Below are 18,115 nucleotides of genomic sequence, written 5' to 3'. Positions count from 1 at the left end.
ATTTTCTGAACTACTGAGGTTCTTACCCAAATTCTCCTCTAAAGTACCTGGTATGTAATTTTTTAATGCATAATCAGAATATGTGGGATACTTCATTACTATAACTGCAGACACAGGGATGGAACAATTTCACATATATCTATAACACATCAAGAATGAAATGCAGATCTCACACTGCTTCTGTTCAGTGTTTATCAAATATTCCTGAGTCTCTTGCATTTATTGGGAGGCAGGAAATGCAGTCAGATGAAAAGCCTGAATGTACTGCCTCATTTCTTTGTATCCAGTCAATAACACTGTGAACGATGCAGAAGACAATACAAGCCGAGCTTTACCCATATACAATTCTCCCATGGGTTCAGTTTTACAAAGTCAATTCCACATACCACCTTGCTAATGCCAAAAAGGCAGTCACATTCCTTCATTCCTTTAACACAAACTCTTGCCATTTTTTGCCACCTCTAAATGCCCACCTGGCCTCTTCCAGAGCAGATTCAGCTTGGGATTGACCAAGTAGTGAAAAAAGCAAATACATTCCATGTATGATAGAGGAAAAACACAGTACAGTAGTACTGAATGTTCTTGCTGGTTTTCTTGCTTATACCAGATGAGCCACAACAAGTGCAGTGCCTGTTTTTGATAAAGGGCATTAGCTACCAGTTGTATTTGTGCTTTGGTCAAAAGTTACCAGGTTTTAGAACTATACTATAAATACAGTTAGTGAATCATGCCAATTAAGAATATTTTGTATCTTTTAGTATTAGAATGAAAGCCTCCCTTAGTTTGCAAAGAAGAAGGGATGGATAATGGACCCACATGATACCATATATTACATAAAAATTCTAAACCTTGCAGTACCAACCAGTATTGATTAACTTGATCTTCATTAAATATTTACAGGTTTTCTGGAAGTGAAGTGTTTATTGTTTTCTTCCCTAACAAAAAACCATACCAAAACATAATCTCAGAGCTCTCCTACACCAAATAAAAACAGCAGAACAACAGATTCCTGTGTCTGAGACTCTTTGGAAAGTGACATTACACTAACACCCCAGTACTAGGACACTATGAACTCAAATTTATTTTGAGATCCAAGGTAATATTTGCTTTGGCAACAGTGAAGTGTTAATATGATTCAGCTATACTGGAAAATCATATCCTGAAACAATCTTGACCATTGCTTGAGGAGTCATGAGATCATCTATGGCCTCAGAAGTGAGTGCACTAGAGCAAAGTTTGCCATTGTGTCAAGAAGACTGGAGAAAAATTATTTCAGCAGCTCCATGTGGCTTTTAGTGACTTCCCACAAGCTCTGCACAGGGATACAGAAGTCATGACCATGTATTTTTTTTTTTTAATAGCAAAAGCAGACAAAATATGGACTATAAGGTACCTTTAAGGAACTATGTTCCTTGAATGGTATACACACAATTGCCTCCCATCATTTGCAGTTGCTCAATATCTTCATTCTGAACTGACTACTTTGTCATAGCATCTGTTAGCACTGACATTCAGGATTTATGTTTCCAGTTGTTTTAAAAAAAAGTTCTCTGTCAATGTATTTAATTATGAGTGACATATCTCTCTAGCTTTACAAGACACAGTTAAACTTTTCTCCAGTGCTTTTAGAGCTCCTCAATTTCTTGGCTGGAGTAAATGTGAAGGAGCAACTAAAATCAAACAGTACAGCTCGTCAGACAGCTGCAGACTGTGACTGCTCAGTGACTCAGGTCTTTGAGTAACTCTCTTAGCAATAATTATTACATCATTCAGATTTTTATGCCTTTTTAATAGCTTCTTTTCAGAAAAGAAAAGAAGAAAAATCTTCCCTCGGGGTTGTTGGTTCTGTGAAGGAGGAAGGAATGGAAACAGCCACTGAGACATCAGTTCCACTTCTGAGTGTGCATGGTAAAGGCGTTTCTCTGCTATGGTTTTTTCCATTATTGGTTTTTTGGTTTTTTTCCCTAATGAATAAGCCTGGGGCCATGTTCCGGTGTCTCTGGAGAAAATGGCCTCTTACATACAGCTTTCGTTCCCCAAACTTTAATTTATAGCCTTCTGATCATTAATCCAGCAAGCCCAAGCGCGTAGGCAAAGCTGTCATACATTGCACACAAACGCGTGCAGCTCCGATGCACGGAGGAGCCGCAGGTACCGCGGCGGCCGGAATCCCGGGGTAACGGGAGCCAGAGACAACTCTGCGGGACGCGCACGGCATCAGCGCCCTGGCGCCCTCTTGCCACGGCCGCCAGGTACAGGCTCCATCCCGTCCCCGCCATCCCGGCCCGGCCGCCCGCCATGGCCGCCCCCGCCCTGTCCCTCGTCCTCCCGGCGCCGCGGGGCCGCCCGGGGCAACCGCCAAGGCTTCGTCCTGCCGCAGGTGCGGCCCACGGGGACTACGCGCCCCAGCATGCTCCGCGCCCGGCTCCCTGCGGCGCTCCGCGTGGGGGGGCCGCGCGGCGGGCTGGGTAACGTAGTCGGGGCTGGTAAGCATAGTGGGGGAGCGGCAGGGAAAAGAGCTGCCGGGAGCGGCGGTGCCTGCTCCGATTTTCCACACGAACGAGCGGCGAGCTCCGGCTGAGGGCAGGGGTCGGGCTGGAGGGGAGCAGCGGGTCAGGTCAGGCCGATAGGCGGCGGCACCTGGACGCGACAGCGGCGGCACCGCCCGCCCGCCTGGCGGGGAGGGGAAGGAGGAGGCGGAGGCGGGGGGAGCGGAGCGGCCGCCGCGCGCTGCCGCATGTGTCTGGAGCGGCGCCGGAGCGGGCAGCGCGAGCCATGGCGGAGCACGGCGGCCCCGGCATCCCCAACGGCGAGTGCGCCGCCCGCCGCCCCGGCAACAGGGTCACCGTCGTGCTGGGCGCCCAGTGGGGCGACGAGGGAAAGGGCAAGGTAGTGGATCTGCTGGCGCAGGACGCCGACATCGTCTGCAGGTGCCAGGTGAGGAGGAGGAGGGAGGCGGCTGGGGCGCAGGGGAGGCCGCGCGTGTCACCTTGAGGCGGGCGGCCCCGCCACTGGCCCCGCCGGGCGCTTGTGGCCGCCCCGGTTGTACCCCGAGCGCCCGGGGAGGCGCAGGGCCGGGGGCGGCGGGGGCTGCGGGGCAGCAGAGCCTTCCCTGGCGAGAGCCCCGTGCCGGGCTCCGCAGCCCTCCCGCGCCTCCTTTGTCCCGGCGCCGGGGCAAGAGGAGTAGGAAGGCGCCCTCCTCGCCGCCCAGAGCTGGCCTCCGGCAGGAGGAATGTGCCTGGGGTCGCGTCCTCCCTCCCCCTCAGGCCTCCCTCTCTTTGTGTCCGGGGGGCGCCGGGAAGGGGCCGCGCTCGGCGGCTCCGGCAGCATCGCCGCGGGGCCGGGATCTCGCCCCGGCAGCGGCGGCTGGAGCCCTCCCGGGCCGCAGCGCCGAGAACGGCGCGAAACCGACCGCGAGTTGTAGGATGCACGTGGGGGATTCGTGTAGTCCGCCACAACTCGGTCGTCTTCAGCTAAAACTAGCTGGTAAATGACTCGCCTGCCCCTGTTCCATGATCCTTGTTGTGTCAATGGGGTACCACATTTACCTGTTTATATTTTTTTCTCACTACGGAGGACTTATTCCAGTCAAAAAACCAAAAAAATCGAGTTTAGCCAGCAAGTAAAGTACTCTTAATGCCTACGTTAAGACAACACAGATCCGAGGAGATGTTTTTCTTAGCATCTCTAGTATAGTAATTCTGTAGAGCCCAACACGGTGACCTGAAGCTACGCAGTTTTGTCTTAAAGTTGAGAGATACAGCGGCATAAAATGCCTGTGATATGCACAGGTTTCACGTAAGTGTTGTTATCTGTGTACTTTTGTTAAATGTGCAAATTTAATTTGCTCTTAAATAAACATATTTTGGAAGTGCGTACCATTCCCTAAAGAGTGTAAACGCTGAATGGTTGTTATCCAATGAGAACTGCACATAAACTGCTGTTTTCAAAAACAAGTCGGTTGCAAAGCTGACAAATCAATACCTTGAACTTCAGAGAATTAAATTTTGAAGTAAACAAATAATTCTTAAAATGCTGTATTCACAAATGAATTATTTTTTCCACTTGTATGTTTTTGGGTTTGGTTTTGGGGTTTTTTTTATAATAATAAAATCTGATGTAGTGCTGTGGTATGACTGCCTGGCTTTGTGGGTCAGAGAACAGAGTGACTCAGTTTGTCTTTTACGGCTTTGTTCTTAAAACTTGAAGGGCACCCGGGTGAATGTGTATGTTTAATAGTAAGTTTTGGAGGAGAAACAAGAGAGGGAAACAGTGAATTTCTGTGTGCACGTCTTAATGTGCTTGTTACTTCTTTTGATTTAGCCTGGTAAAGGATGAAGGAAAGGGAATAATTCTTATTGTATCTCGAGTATGAATTTCATGGCCATATCCCAAGCCATGAACTTCTGGAACTTCTGCCATTTCTAACAGCTTGTTGCTTCTGATGAAGGAAGGAGTTTTTCTTCCTCCTTTCTTCCCTTTCCTGTTGATGGCTGTGCTCCCCTAATCTCCACCCATGCACAAGCTCTGGCCCTTAAACACTTCTGTAAGTTGATTTAACTCATCAGAGTGGTAGGAAACTATTACTTGTTGGATTTACTTTCTACTGTTCTAGTAAATAAAACTGGATTTTATTGGTTCAAAGGACCTTGGTGAAAAGACGGGTCTAGGACAGGGTAAGCACAGAGAATGTTTTCTCAGAATAAGAGGAGAAAATAGGAATATTCTCCTTCAGTGGCACTGATAAAATAATTTTTTATTATTGAATATTCTTGCTGCGTATACAAGCATATTTGTGAACTCTTAATTACTGCTGGTGAATCAGTCTGTGACTCTTGTGCTTTTTGTAGTGGTACAAGTCCAGAAAGAAAGACAGTCACACGCTTGGTCTGGTGCTTGCTAATATCAGCTTTCTGTAATTGGAGCTTCTGATTCTTACTTCACTGTTATACTCTTACTTATTCCAGGATGGTTCTTTCTCTTCATCATGCCACAGGGTTGCTAGAATGCCTGCGGATGACGTCAGATATTTCCAGCGTGCTCTTGTGGAAAATTTATAAGTGTTGGAGGCCTAGGAAAGTTGATATAGCAGGTCTAAGATGTGTTGGAAACTTGTGTTACACTTGCAGTGAAACACTCTAGGGTTCTTCTCACTGTCCTTTGTTCTGGGATGCAGATGCAGAGCATGAAAATGGTCCTGTCCCAGAAGCGAGACGTGACTTGTCACTTAGTTTTTGTAGAGGCCTTGCGAGAAGGTGTGCTCTGAAATCTGTGGGCATGCTTTCTTTCGTGCTTCTAGGTAGCATATGTGCTGATGACTCCCGTTTGATCAACCCACTGTGGCATTTGGAACCAGGTGCTTACTTGGGTGCAGTTAGCTGAGTGTGTCAGGAAGTAAGTTGCATTATGACTCTACTTCTAAATAGCACCCTCTAGAGTATTTTATCTTAGGCTTAGAGGTCATGAAAAGCAGCCTTGTTCTCAAAGGAAGAGAATGGTATTTTCTCTTCATAAGACAGCTTCTGAATTTATCAGTTACTTACTATGGTTTCAACAACTGTTTGAAGAAACTAAGCTAAAATTAAAATATGTCCAGTTGCTAATGCAACTGCACTGGCAATTATGATAGTTCTGTGAAGATACTGCTAGTGCACAGGGTTCAGATGCAATTAATACAAACGTGTTTACATGAGAGGTGAAGTATGTAGTTGTTCTTCCACTGTAAAATCTGAATTGCTCTTGATTTACCTCTTGGAGGTTTCTGGTAAAATGATACTACTGATAAAACAAATACATTGGTGAGACTTCTGCATTTAAATCTATATCTTCAGTGTATTAAAGAACAAAGTCTGTGTACCCGCTATCACATAAATCATAGTTCAGACAGTAAAATAGAGCAAAAATTGATTTGAGATTCAGGAATAATTGCCAGAAGAACTTTGGTTTTGTATGATTTGATTGGTATAATTTCCTCTTAATAAGCAGCTAGCCTTGACATCAGCAAACCTGACAATTTTTAGGGTTGCATTGTGTTTTGTAAATTCCACAGATAATGGACAGTTAAAGGAAAATGTTTCTTGTTCTGAAAAAGGACTTCCTACCATTATAGAGTGCAGCCAAGTTAGGGAATTAAATACCAAAGTTTCATTTGTTAGTGGGAATGATGGAAATGGCAAATTAATGCAAGCAAGTTATTTTAGATAATATTTTTTTCAAAACAAATAGGGTACCAAAAGATGCTTTGTATCTCTTACATTAACAGCACCCTTCCACCAAATATACCAGTGTTTACTATGAAGCAAAAAATGTAATATCTGCACTGATTCTCTTTCATTTCATCAGCAAGTTTTTAATCACTTCCTTTTCTTACTATTGGAGGTAGTTGATTTATTCAGAGAATATAATTCACAGAAGTAAGATTTCTAAGCTTTCACATTTTTATGCCATATTCCCCATGCTAAAGAATCCCATTTTCTTGCTTTTTTAGTTCTGTCCTACACGTTGCTACTTCGAAGCAGAATGGCAGCTTCTTACCAGATCCTCTCATCTGGTTTCAGTGTGATCTGCCTGCTATGGGATTCTACTCCTGAACTGCTAATGGATAGAAATTGCAGTGTGTGGAGTCCTCATACTCCCTTTTCCTCTTCCACCCAGCAGCAGTGTGTACGGTAATGCCACTGCTAATCACTTGATAATGTGGCGACTGTAGTGCAACATCTAGAGAAGTTTTCAGTGTGCAGATCCTTGGGGTTAAGCAGTTACCATCAATCAGCTGATAATTGATCGTGATTACCATCAATCACCTACTGACTGAAGTCCTCACACCAATGCTGCCTGATACCTTCACTAGTCTTTAAATGGCTACTTCTTTAAAAGAAAGGGAATTTTTAGAATCTACTATTTGGGAAGCCCACTGTTGTTCTAAATATTCTCATTTGCAAAGTATTTTAGTGTAGAGCTCGTGCAAGCCATGCAGAATTAGGAATACCAGAATCAATAGCTATATGTGTTGGTGCTTATTTTTTCTTTTCAGGCGTTCAGTTAAGTGATGCCTAGCTAGAGCTTTCTTTAAGTGCTGGGTGCACTGCTGGACCTTGTAGTGGTTGGCAGCATGCCAGTGGTCCTATGCTTACAGACCTACTTTAAAGCAGCACTGGCAGGTGATCTCTTATTACTGTAAACAATCACACAATGTCTGCATTATTTAAAACAGAAGAACAGTTTAAATGTGATTTTCCAGCTCATAAAGTTTGTATTCTTAACAAAGAAGGCCTTTAAAACACTGAAGAGCAAATTATACCTTGATCTACTGGTCTCTTAATGCTCTTCCCATCTTACTGTTACCTTTTACTACAGAAGCTTAATGTATGTATTTGTTGACTGAGATGCAGTACTCTGTAGCTGCTCATTACGATTTCAAATGCATTTTTTAAAATTTCTACTGTACTACTGCATGCATTTGGAAAGCGTTTCCTGTAAGTGTTCCCAAAGTTACTTTTTGTTTTTCATGTCCTTTCTTGAATATTGTGACTGCAGCAGACATTGGTGCGGTTTTGTGCATTGAAGCAATGCAGTGCTGGACATATCTGTGCTTTGAATGTTTTTCTTGTTCCTTATCTGCTTGCCTCACTTGACTACTTTTATCTCTTAGGGATAGATTGGTCTTTATTCTGGACTTGAATAGTGACTTCTGTTTCCTACCTAGCATATATAGGCCTTGCAGCAGAATAAAGTTTTGCAAGTCAGGTAAAATGAAGTCAGAACCATCTCTAAAGAGTCTTCCTTAACAACTCCTTTCAATAGTAATTCTCAGAGCTAATTCTATCTGTATATAGACATGAATGGAGTTTCTTAAGATTAATAGACTTAAGTAAAGTTAATGTTTTGTTAGGAGAAAACAGGTGAATGTGTAAAACAGTGTTCTTATTTTGTTATATTCTGCCTCAAACCACATTCTTGATGCAGCAACGCTTGTACTACACATTCAGAAGTTTCTGAAGTCTAGCCAAAGTTTGAGAAACCTTTATAAAGTGTGCAACATGATGGCTTCTTGTACTAGGTCTAGATCTCGCAAACATGAATGGATTTGTAAACGAAGAAAATGGCTAGCTGCTGGCTGCTCTTTATACTTAAATTCAGTAGCGTGTTATACACTAGGGTTTGTTATCTGTTTATTCACTGGGGATGGAGATAGGAGAGAGAGAGAAACTAATAAAAAAATATGAGAAAATGAATTAATATCAAAACCTTGTGTTTTTTTAAACTGCTTATACATTTTTAAAGGGGGATGGTTTGCAGTCTTAAGTTCAAAATACATTTTTAACAATATGTCTTGAAATGAGGAGTAGCATAGTAATTGCAAAGCTGTGCCTGCTTGGGACACATCATGGGGTTCAGATAAGTCTCCTCACTAGACTGATGAACTTTTTAAAGGTGTGCTTAGCACTGCCAGAATCTGATTGTGGCAAGAAGCAGCCTTTCATATGTTTCTTGTAAATAATCGTAATATCCACCTTTCTTGGTGTATTTTTGACTTTTCATCTAAGAGTTAAATGAAAATGTTTACAACCATTTGATGCCAAAGCAACATCGACTTGCTTCTTGCTCAACTTGGCAGTCACTTGGATAGCTAGCTCAGAAACAACAGTGGTTGCCCTGAGCTAAAAATGAATGCTGGAATGTGGTAGCAATAAAAGTAAACTGTAGAAAAAATTATGCACACACACATCTGATGGAGAGAGTTGAAAGGAGTATATGGCTTCTTCCTTAACGTTGCATGAGATAACATCTCTTTAAAGTAGACAACTAATTTTTATTCTAGAGGAAATAACTTGAAAGACTTCTTTGCTCTTCCCTGAGGCATCATATTTTTGAGACAGACAACTTGGCATGATCATGTCATAAGAAAAGGCAGTGATTGTCATCATAGACTTTTTGGGTAGATGGTTCTCTTAAATGCATGTCAGTATTTCAAAGCTGCTCTGAATACTCTTGTATTTAGTACCAGTTTAGAGAGCCATTTCACAATATGCTCTTAATTGCAATTTCAATATGCTTTCCTCAAATCTTTTTCTCCCTAAGCACCTCCACTTCTAAGTAAAGTTGTAGTAATGCAGACCAGTCTTAGCAGCTATGGGACGACTGCTGTAGGCAAGGGAGTTTGAACTGTCTTGATGTGTTCAGAAGGGATTTAACTATTCTGGTATTTATGCTAACATCTAGTCTGCCCTTGGCTAATGAATATGTGCTCTGGAAATAAAATACCTATTTTCAATGTATGTAGATCTAAAATGGAGAAAGATAGGCTGTTGTTCCTCTGTCTTAGTTTCACTATGTTTGTGTTCCTGCAATGATTTCTTACTAGCGTTTTCTATTTACATATGTGCTCATGTAATACTTGATTGGTCCATTCATGTTTCCCAATAGATTGTTGGCATTTTTTTGCAAAAAAAAAAAAAATGGAAGGGAAAACTCCAAAGTTTTAAACTAGAATGAATTTGAAACTGAAAGGGACTGTCTTTCAGTGAATGATGGATATACTAAATGTGTATATTTTTCCTGAAAGAGTCCCACGTGCCAGGAAGATGGAAGAACTGCAAATTCTTATCCCTTAAACTGGAAAGACAAGTGGTGACGTCCTTTGGATGCATTTCAGGGAAACCAGTGAGATTGGCTGCAAACCGAGGAGTAAGAAATTTCTCTGATCCTCACCGGAGGAAAAGTATTCTCGTTCAGAATGTCTCTGTAAGCATTTGAGTAGGGCTTTGTATAATTTTCAGTCTTTTTGGAAAATGATATTCTGTATTTTCTGAGTTGATGGCTTCACTCAGCTTCGCATGAGCTCCTAAGTTAGCAGGCATTCCACATAAAATATACCAGAGCTTGTAACATCCAGTTCCATTGGCTGAGTTTTGGTAATGGCTGGTTCCGTACTGTAAACTTGAAGTCTTAGCTGATGAACTTTCTTGTGCTATTTTAATTCAGTAAGAAAATAATCTTTTGGTTTAAAAAGAGCATCTCTCTTTAATCCTGGGAGTTGAGGTCATGTTGCAGAAATGTTAAGTAGTCGTCAGTTCAGCTTTCTGAAGACCAGCATAGGTCGTTACTATTTTGTCAAATTAACTGTATTAAATTATCAAGACTCTTACATAACTCCAATAGAAAGAGAAAGGTTGGTTCTTATTTGTCCGGTGAGTCAGCTTAGTACATGAATGTTCCTTGAGGGCTTTTCACTAGTACAGTAATGCAATTCCAGAAGAAAAATTGCTGTTAAATATTATTATCAATGCTTCTTCTCCAGGCTGTATATGTGATTAGAAAGCTATTGTGCATGGACAGAATGTAGCAATCTAAAGAGATCTGGGAACGTTCAAAGTGAGAAGACTTATCCTTAAAGTTGCTCATACATCCTTAGGAGTTTACCAGTCTGGTCCAAAATACAACTTCTAAAAATTTTTTCAGTCTTCAGAGCTGTAAGGAAAAAATTATAAAATTGCAGTCAAGTGCTTGCATTAATATGGTTGCTAGTTCTGTTCTGTTCTTTACCCAAAATGCTGGCGGTTGTGGTATTTAAAAGCTATAGAAAGCAAAAGAAAGTAAGTAATTTTGCATAGCCAGGGGAGGTGCTGAAATTATTAACCATAATGTTATCATAGATGTTCTATTAGAAACACTGTTCAATCAGTATGTTTAAAATGTGTCCTGTTTGATACCGTTCATTCGTTTTCAGTGTTTTTTCCAGTGATGCTGTCTGGACACGGGCACAGTGTTGTCACTGTGTTGTGTCACGGGTGTCAGTGTTGTCAGTGTTGTGTTTGTGTCAGGTGCACAAGTGTAGTGTTTGTGGTAAGTGTTGCTTCCCAGTGCTTTGATGGTGGTTTTTGGCTGGCAGGAGTCACTTGTTTGATTTATTGATGTTTCAAGCTTGTTTCTAGTAAAATGTCAGCTAGCAGATAATTACTTTTTTCCCTTTCAAATTAGTATTTTCAGGCGCTCAATACTCCTGTAAAAAGCATGTTTGCAAAGAATATTTATCAAACAGCTCCCAGATGAGCAATGCTTGCAGCTGCCTTTGCTATCTTATGACCCCTCTGTGTGCGTGTCACTGATTCTGTTCGCGTTTGCCAGGATAGGTGTTTTAGAATGGTATCTCGTTTTGTGTGTGGTACTGACCAGCCTATCTGAATTGAATATGCAGATTATTGGGTGTGGTGCTTACACTGAGAAGGATTTTTGTGCTACTTAATCTTTAACAAGCTGAAGGAAAAAAAATTTGGTGTTTTTGTTTACTTTAAGAAAAATCTCTGAGCAGCTTCCCAGTGTAAAATATTTCAAAAATAATGTTTTGTAAGGAATGTTTTATGAAATTATGTTTATAGAAAGCAGGTAGGTATGAGGTTTTGTTACAAGGATTGCTGTAAATCTTAGCAGTAGTAGTATGATAATTTGTGTATTAGTTAGCACATTTCTGTTTCCTGTAAATTTAGCTCTTCTAGCATTGAATAACTTGGATATTTCAAGATGACCGGCTAGTGGTCAGGGATCATATGCTTTTTCAGTGAAGTGATTTAAGCATACTGCACTAGTAAAACTGGAATAATGCCTTTTAAGAGTTTATTTGTTCAGTTATCCTACACAGGTTTTGTTTAAATTTTACAGATTAAGTAGTGATTATGTAGCTGATGTTACTTTCCCTATTCCACTTGAAATACTTAAAAATAATATTAGAATTTAATAGTGTCAAGATTATGCAAGGGGAAAAAAAAGATACTATCTCTTGATGGGATTTTAAACTGTTTATCCAATCAGAGCGTCAAACTAAGTCCTTAGACTAGATCCTTGTACTGAAATCACAGAATTGTAGAATGGTTTGAATTGTAAGGCACTTTGAAGGTCATTTAGTTCCAGCCCCTTTCTGCTGTGGAAGGAAGCACCTTTCACTAGACTGAGTTGCTCAGAGCCTGGCTTTAGACACTTTTAGGACGCTTCTCTGGACAGCCTGTTGCAGTGTGTCATCACTCTCACAGTAAAGAATTTCTTCCTAATATCTAATCTCATCCTATCCTCTTTCAGTTTAAAGCCATTCCCCCTTGTCCTGTCATTACATGCTCTTGTAAAAAGTCCCTCTCCAGGTCTCTTGTAGGTCCCTTGGGTACTGAAGGTCGTACCAGAGCCTTCTCTTCTTTAGGCTGAACAATTCCAATTCTTTCAACCTGTTTTCACAGAATCGCTGCTCCAACCCTCATCTTCTTTGAGGCCCTCCTCTGGACTCGTTTTAGCAGCTCTTGTCATGTTGGGACACAAAGCAAAGGTTCATGCTTCTTATTCATGATGAGTTGCATGCTGTGTCTCCTGATAAATGGAAGGAAATGTTTTCATTCCAATCCAACTGGTACCCTTTTGAGCTGGATTTTACGTTGTAATTTGATAAAGCTGTGGGCTGCTGAAAGTGCTGATTCTTTCTTTGGTTACTGAAAATCTTTCAGGAGCAGAGAGAGAACTGTTCAAAGTACTGTGTTGAAAGATACAAGGAGAAAAAATAATGGAAGGAAGGAAGACAAACAAACTGAATGCTTTTATTTTAGTGCTAAGAAGGTTGCTGACTTCTGAAAATCCAATTTTTGAAACTTCAAAGTATGCTTAGACTGCAATGCTATGTCTTGATAGAGATGTATAAATAAATTGCACTGTATTTAAGTGAAGTATGCTTGGGACTTCAGGTGTAGTGCCTGAGTTAGCCCCTTGACAGGAGCAGGGCGTTACTGGCTGTTGCTGGTTCTTACTGCTCTTTGTTTTGGCTTGCCAGATGGAGAATTGATTTTGTGTTCTGTTTTTTGTTCTATTCCTATATACTCATTTTTCTGTGAAAGAGTCTCCCTCTGCTTTTCTTCTGCAGAATGGGAAGAAGAAAGCATCCCAGTGAAGAAGTTCTTTGTTGAGAGGGCCACTGGGGTCTTATATCTCTCATGTATAAGAAGTCACCTTTCACCCCCATCAGTCCTTTTGTGCAGTCGGTCTGTTTGTAGCTGAATCCAGAGTTACCTTGCCCTCAGGGCTGAGTATTTTGGCCATGGCCCACTTGTTGGCTCAACCAAAGGAAATCTAGTTGTGCAGGGTAAAAGGCAAAAGAAGCCACTGCTACACGTGTGCAGTGTATTCCAGACTGAGCAAGAGCATCCTTTGGTCTTGCTGCACATTTGTCCACTGCCTATGTTGGCACACAGGTATTTCAGTTTCCACGTATATGGGAGAGAAGTCCTGTTGTAGAAGATTACTGAGATGTGGTGAACTGATTTTTTTATTTAGTTAGCTAGGGAGTATTGCCAGCCTCAGTGACTGTATATCGTGAATGAAATGACTTGTATATCGTAATTTCCCTCTGGCAAAAGCTTTATGTAAGGTACTGAATATTATTTGAGCCTGAACTTTGTTTAACTAATAGTGAAAATAATTTCCACAGTTACTTCTCCATTAATAATGTTTAAACATGTGAATCAAAGGAGTGTTAGTTTGAATGACCTAGCTGGTCCCATTTGGTTTAGTTGGAGGAGGGAGGAGGAGTGAGAAATCCAGATGGAAAGCACAGAACCCAAGAGTGACTTCATCAGTTTAAAGCTAAAGTTATGCTCAGAGGCAATAGTTGCCTGCATTAACATCAGTATCTGGAGAAGACAAAACACAACCCAAAGCAAATTCAAACCCCATAACGTAAAAACAACCCTCCCCTTCCTCTCACTACCACTAGAACGCTGAGTTCAGATTTCTGTAATTAGAATTGTTTACCAAACCCTTGTTGAGCAATGTCTGAGCACACAACATGTGTACACTTCACTGCAAGTTCACTGTAAAGTGTACAGTGTAAACCATTATTTTAGTATATTACAACTCATGCTCTGTAACCACATGCTTGCTCTTCTGCAGTTAGAGCTTACCTGTAAATCAGCAGAAGAATTTTGAAAATTGAGTTCATGACATGCTGTTACTTTAATGCTCTCTTAAAATAGGGTTTGAGATTAAAAATACTTTTCAAAATGACTCATTTTGACAGAATGACATCAAGAGCAGTGTGGGGACTGACTTAATATTCTACCAGACAGCTTCCATCAATAGCACTTTTGGGATTGAATATTTTCATATTGTAGGCATCATAATATTATAATCAATAATTTCTGAGATTCAAATTTGAATCTAATCTGAAAATATGCTTTTGGAAACCTTGAGGTATTCATATGGCTTAAGATGGTGATTCGTCACACATTTTCTACTTAAGTTTCTAGCAAAATCCCTTAAAGTAGAGCTGCTCACAGTAAATATGCAGAATTAAATACCACTAGTTTGCTTCTAGGTGAAGCATAAGCTCTTTTGCATGAACAGTTCAAGGTTTGAAAGGTAAAATGCCATTTTAACTCTGTCAGCCCTGGGGTATCTTTCAGTGAGCATGGAACCAACACCCTTGGCATCACTCAGCAGTGCAAAGATGAAATCTTGACAGTGCCAGAAGTCAGCAGTTCTGCTCTCATGACTAGTAGAGTCAGAGGCTGCATGCTGTACACCTTGTTCAGGCACATGTGACTGCTGAACTTTAAGTTGCCATTTCTGAATGGCACTAGTAACTTGGCAAACTTTAAGACACTAAGAATGTATTGTTGATCGTGATCTAATTTCTAGAGTGGCCAGTTTTCTCTTTTTTGGACATTCATGACACTAGAGAAACTAGAGAATCTTTTTCTCTTTTTTTTAATACATTGAGAAGCAAAACATGAAATTGACTTGTCCATCTGGTAGAGAATTTCAAATGAATAGTCATTCAGTAATGTTAGTATTATTTATGGGTTAGTCCAGTTTATTTATGCTGCCATGGGAGACTTGGGACTTGTCTTCCCATTTGTAAATTACTAATACCTCAGTACTTCAGTGTTATACTTAGACCTGTCTTGAATTTTCATTTAAAGCACTTGTCTGGACTGATAGTAGCAGTGAATCTAATAGCAAGGAGTAATTTGAAGGAATCTGATGTGGAAGAAGGTAACTACCACTTTCAGCAGAAATACTTGACTATAAATGATACTTTAGTGCATAACTGTTCTTCTTTGCCAAGCAAGGTTTTGCTTAGCTTCTTAAACATTGAGTAGAAAACGAATGTCTTTTATTACTAAAAATACCTAGTGCATTTTATATATTACTTAATAGTTCTTAAAATTACTTTTCGAGTAACTTGCAGTTGCTCAGAAGGATCAGTATTGCATTTAAAAAATAACTGTAAATGATGTATCTGCTAATGTTTCTGGTTAACATCCTTTTTAATCCAACACACAATTGTAGAGTTATAGACTGCTAAATAACCTTTCTTAAAGCTGTTGGGTAGAAAGAATGCAAACAGGAACAGGAAGTTTATTCCTGAGTATTTATTACTTTCTTAAAAGAGTAAATTTGAAAAGTCTGCTTAATGTCTTCATTCAATATGTTTCATTTGCTGTGAATTGAAAATTTATCATGGTCTGGTTGAGTCAGATCACTTGCAGTGAAAATATGCATCCAAAAATCTTTACAGCTATTTCAAAGTATTGTTTACTGCATGGAAAAATTCTGCAGTTTGTTACTAAAAAAATTAAACTTTTATTAAACTCAGACATTTCCTTTCTTGAGTGAAGGTTTTGTTTTCTCTCTTTTCAGAGGAGGTGAAATGGTTGCGGGTCCTCAAATAAATAATGCTTTTTTACAAAAATTACAGGATTTTCATTGCTGACTTCAGTAAGATTAGGCTTGTACCTGTGGCATGTGTGTTTATGTACTGGCACAAATGTTTAATATCTACAGCTGCTCTCTATTTGTATTGTCACATACAGCTTTAAGTATTGGTTTCATGCTTTGTAAATGTTTTAGAAGTAGTGAGTAGCTGTTGAGTCCATTGCTTAGAAAAGTCTATCTGTGACACAATATTCTGAAATATTTAATATTTATAATTCCATGGATTAGTAATTCTTATAGTTTCTTTTCATTTAACACCTTTCTTCATTTTGCCTTGTGCTGAAAGGTGGCTCAGCTTAGAAGTCTTAATCTTTAAGGTTTTCTTTCTGTGAAAGTTTAACTTCCGGTGCGAGGTGTCTGTAAAAGGGTGTTCCTGTGGTTATGACAAGCAGAACCATTTTGTATGTAACCTTGTCTTGCACAAATGACTGGGTCACAAGAGAGTATAAGCTTATTTTCAAAAGTACAGCAGACAAGAACTGGGGATATTTGGTAACTGTTTTGTAATCCTTTTCGTTTCATAAGCCTTTCTTGACCGTCTTTAAGACTTGGTCACAAGCTTCTTTTAGTATTTTAGATGAATTTCACAGTTTAACCAATCTCTTAATACTCTCTTTGTCGTAATGAAAAGAGCTAGAAACGTTTGAAGTGTTAGCTTGATGTAAATTGTTTCTGGTAACTTACGAAACCACAGTTGTTTTAGTTGTCTTTAGAGTCCCCCCTTAAACAGCATGTTTAACATAATACGTATTTAACATAAATGACTTGTACTTTTACATAACTTTTCTTATCAGGAAGGAGGTATGAAATGAGCTAGGTAGTTTTGCTGGTTACTATTCATAGAAAAACGCTAAAAAGTCTGAACCCAAAATTCAGAACAACAAGCCTACATGTTGCCAGATGACGAGACTTACCTATTCCAATAACTGTGTGGTTTCATACTCCCAGTTTCCCTGGGGATTTGTTTTTTTTTTTTTAACTTTGCTAAGGTTGCAATTCCACTCTCAAGTATTGACTTTCCATAAGTGTAACAGAAAAGTAATAAAATTGATGATGGCTTTTAGAAATGTTTGCATGCTCTAGAATATTTATATCTGATAATTTTAGAAACATTTTAGTCTCATTCCACGGTTTTGTACCTTTGATGAACCAAAACACTGTCCAAAGTCTATATGGCAGATAATAGTGATGTTGAAATTGTCCAGTTTGACAGAGCAAGTTTGGCTGATTTCCTGGGAAATCTCTGAATGCTCTTTTGTCAGTAACAGAAATGAAAACTGTGCAACCAAATTATTCGATCTCTGTACTGTGTGTTCATTTGTCTTTAGTGTCAAAAACTGTTAACACTTTTTTTCTCCCTCATCCCCATGCAGGGAGGCAATAATGCAGGGCATACAGTTGTTGTGGATGCTGTGGAGTACGACTTTCATCTTCTGCCAAGTGGGATTATCAATCCGAAAGTCACTGCATTCATTGGTAAGTGGGACATCTCTTAAAAACAGACAGTACTGTAGTTTCAGACTTCTGACACATTAAAATATCAAGATGTATTTAAGGACATACAGGATAAAGATTCTTTTTCTTCAATTTTTCACAGGCCTAGATTGTTTTCTGTCTTTGTAATACTGCCCTTACTCATTTGTAAAGTTTGTATTACAGAAATTTCTTTTGTCTTGGATAATTCACCTTTGTTCTTATCTATCCTACCAATGTAAACAGCTAGCTGCCCAGTGTATCTTCATCCTCCCATTCTCTTTTATTTTCTCTACCATTTCTTTTATTCTCAGAATACCCCTCTCTCCTTTAATCTTCAGCCCTGTTAAGTACTTACCAGTACTTTTTGAACCATAGGTCTTCCCTCCCTTTTCCACTGGATTGTGAAATGAATGCTTAACTCTAAAAGACTTCCACACTCTAGAGTTCTTACCAAGAAATCCTCTCAGGAAAGTACAATGGAAGGTTTAGGGCAGTGGCAGTACTAGGTGATGCCAGGATCTATGATCTGTTTGCTTTGTGAAAAGGGCTTTAGGCTATCTAGTCTGTTGTCCCTAAAATCTACTTACCTCCTTACTGCTCCCCCTTCTTGGAATCCTGTTTCCAATTCTACATGGTTGGGGCTTTTTCTTTGGATTGCTTGGATGGCCAACCAGCTTAATAATGTGGTGTAGCCCATAGAATTTCCTTCTAAAAATGAAGCTAAACATAAAATATATGTGCACACCGTTATAACTGTGTTTGTGCTTGAGTGCTGTTTCACCAAACAGGTTGGATCTCTGGATCACTAAAGGCTGTGACTTAGCAACACTTCCATGTTGCTCCTTTGATACCTAGAGTTCCTGTCACTTACACAGTGTACTTTTCCGAGACA

At 40.1% G+C, this 18,115-nt stretch overlaps 1 protein-coding gene across 2 annotated transcripts in view; it reads left to right on the top strand.

The window, feature by feature from the left end:
* The first annotated feature begins 1,890 nt into the window (after positions 1-1,890).
* The window catches only part of ADSS2 (adenylosuccinate synthase 2), a 36,940-nt gene continuing 20,715 nt past the window's right edge, over positions 1,891-18,115 (top strand). Inside the window, exons 1-2 of one of the 2 annotated variants that reach the window (XM_088161339.1) lie at positions 1,891-1,908; positions 17,121-17,223. In XM_088161339.1, coding sequence (XP_088017465.1) covers positions 1,906-1,908; positions 17,121-17,223 — 106 coding nt within the window. In that variant the 5' untranslated portion in view covers positions 1,891-1,905. Of the gene's footprint in view, positions 1,909-2,685; positions 2,938-17,120; positions 17,224-18,115 lie in introns of those variants that run through there. The other variant, XM_014878094.2, reaches the window with a different exon arrangement.

This window comes from Sturnus vulgaris, chromosome 3 (assembly GCF_052056855.1).
Source record: "Sturnus vulgaris isolate bStuVul1 chromosome 3, bStuVul1.hap1, whole genome shotgun sequence".
NCBI classification, from domain to species: Eukaryota; Metazoa; Chordata; class Aves; order Passeriformes; family Sturnidae; genus Sturnus; species Sturnus vulgaris.
The sequence above is the reverse complement of the archived record's forward strand: the minus strand, read 5'-3'. Positions and strand labels throughout refer to the sequence as shown.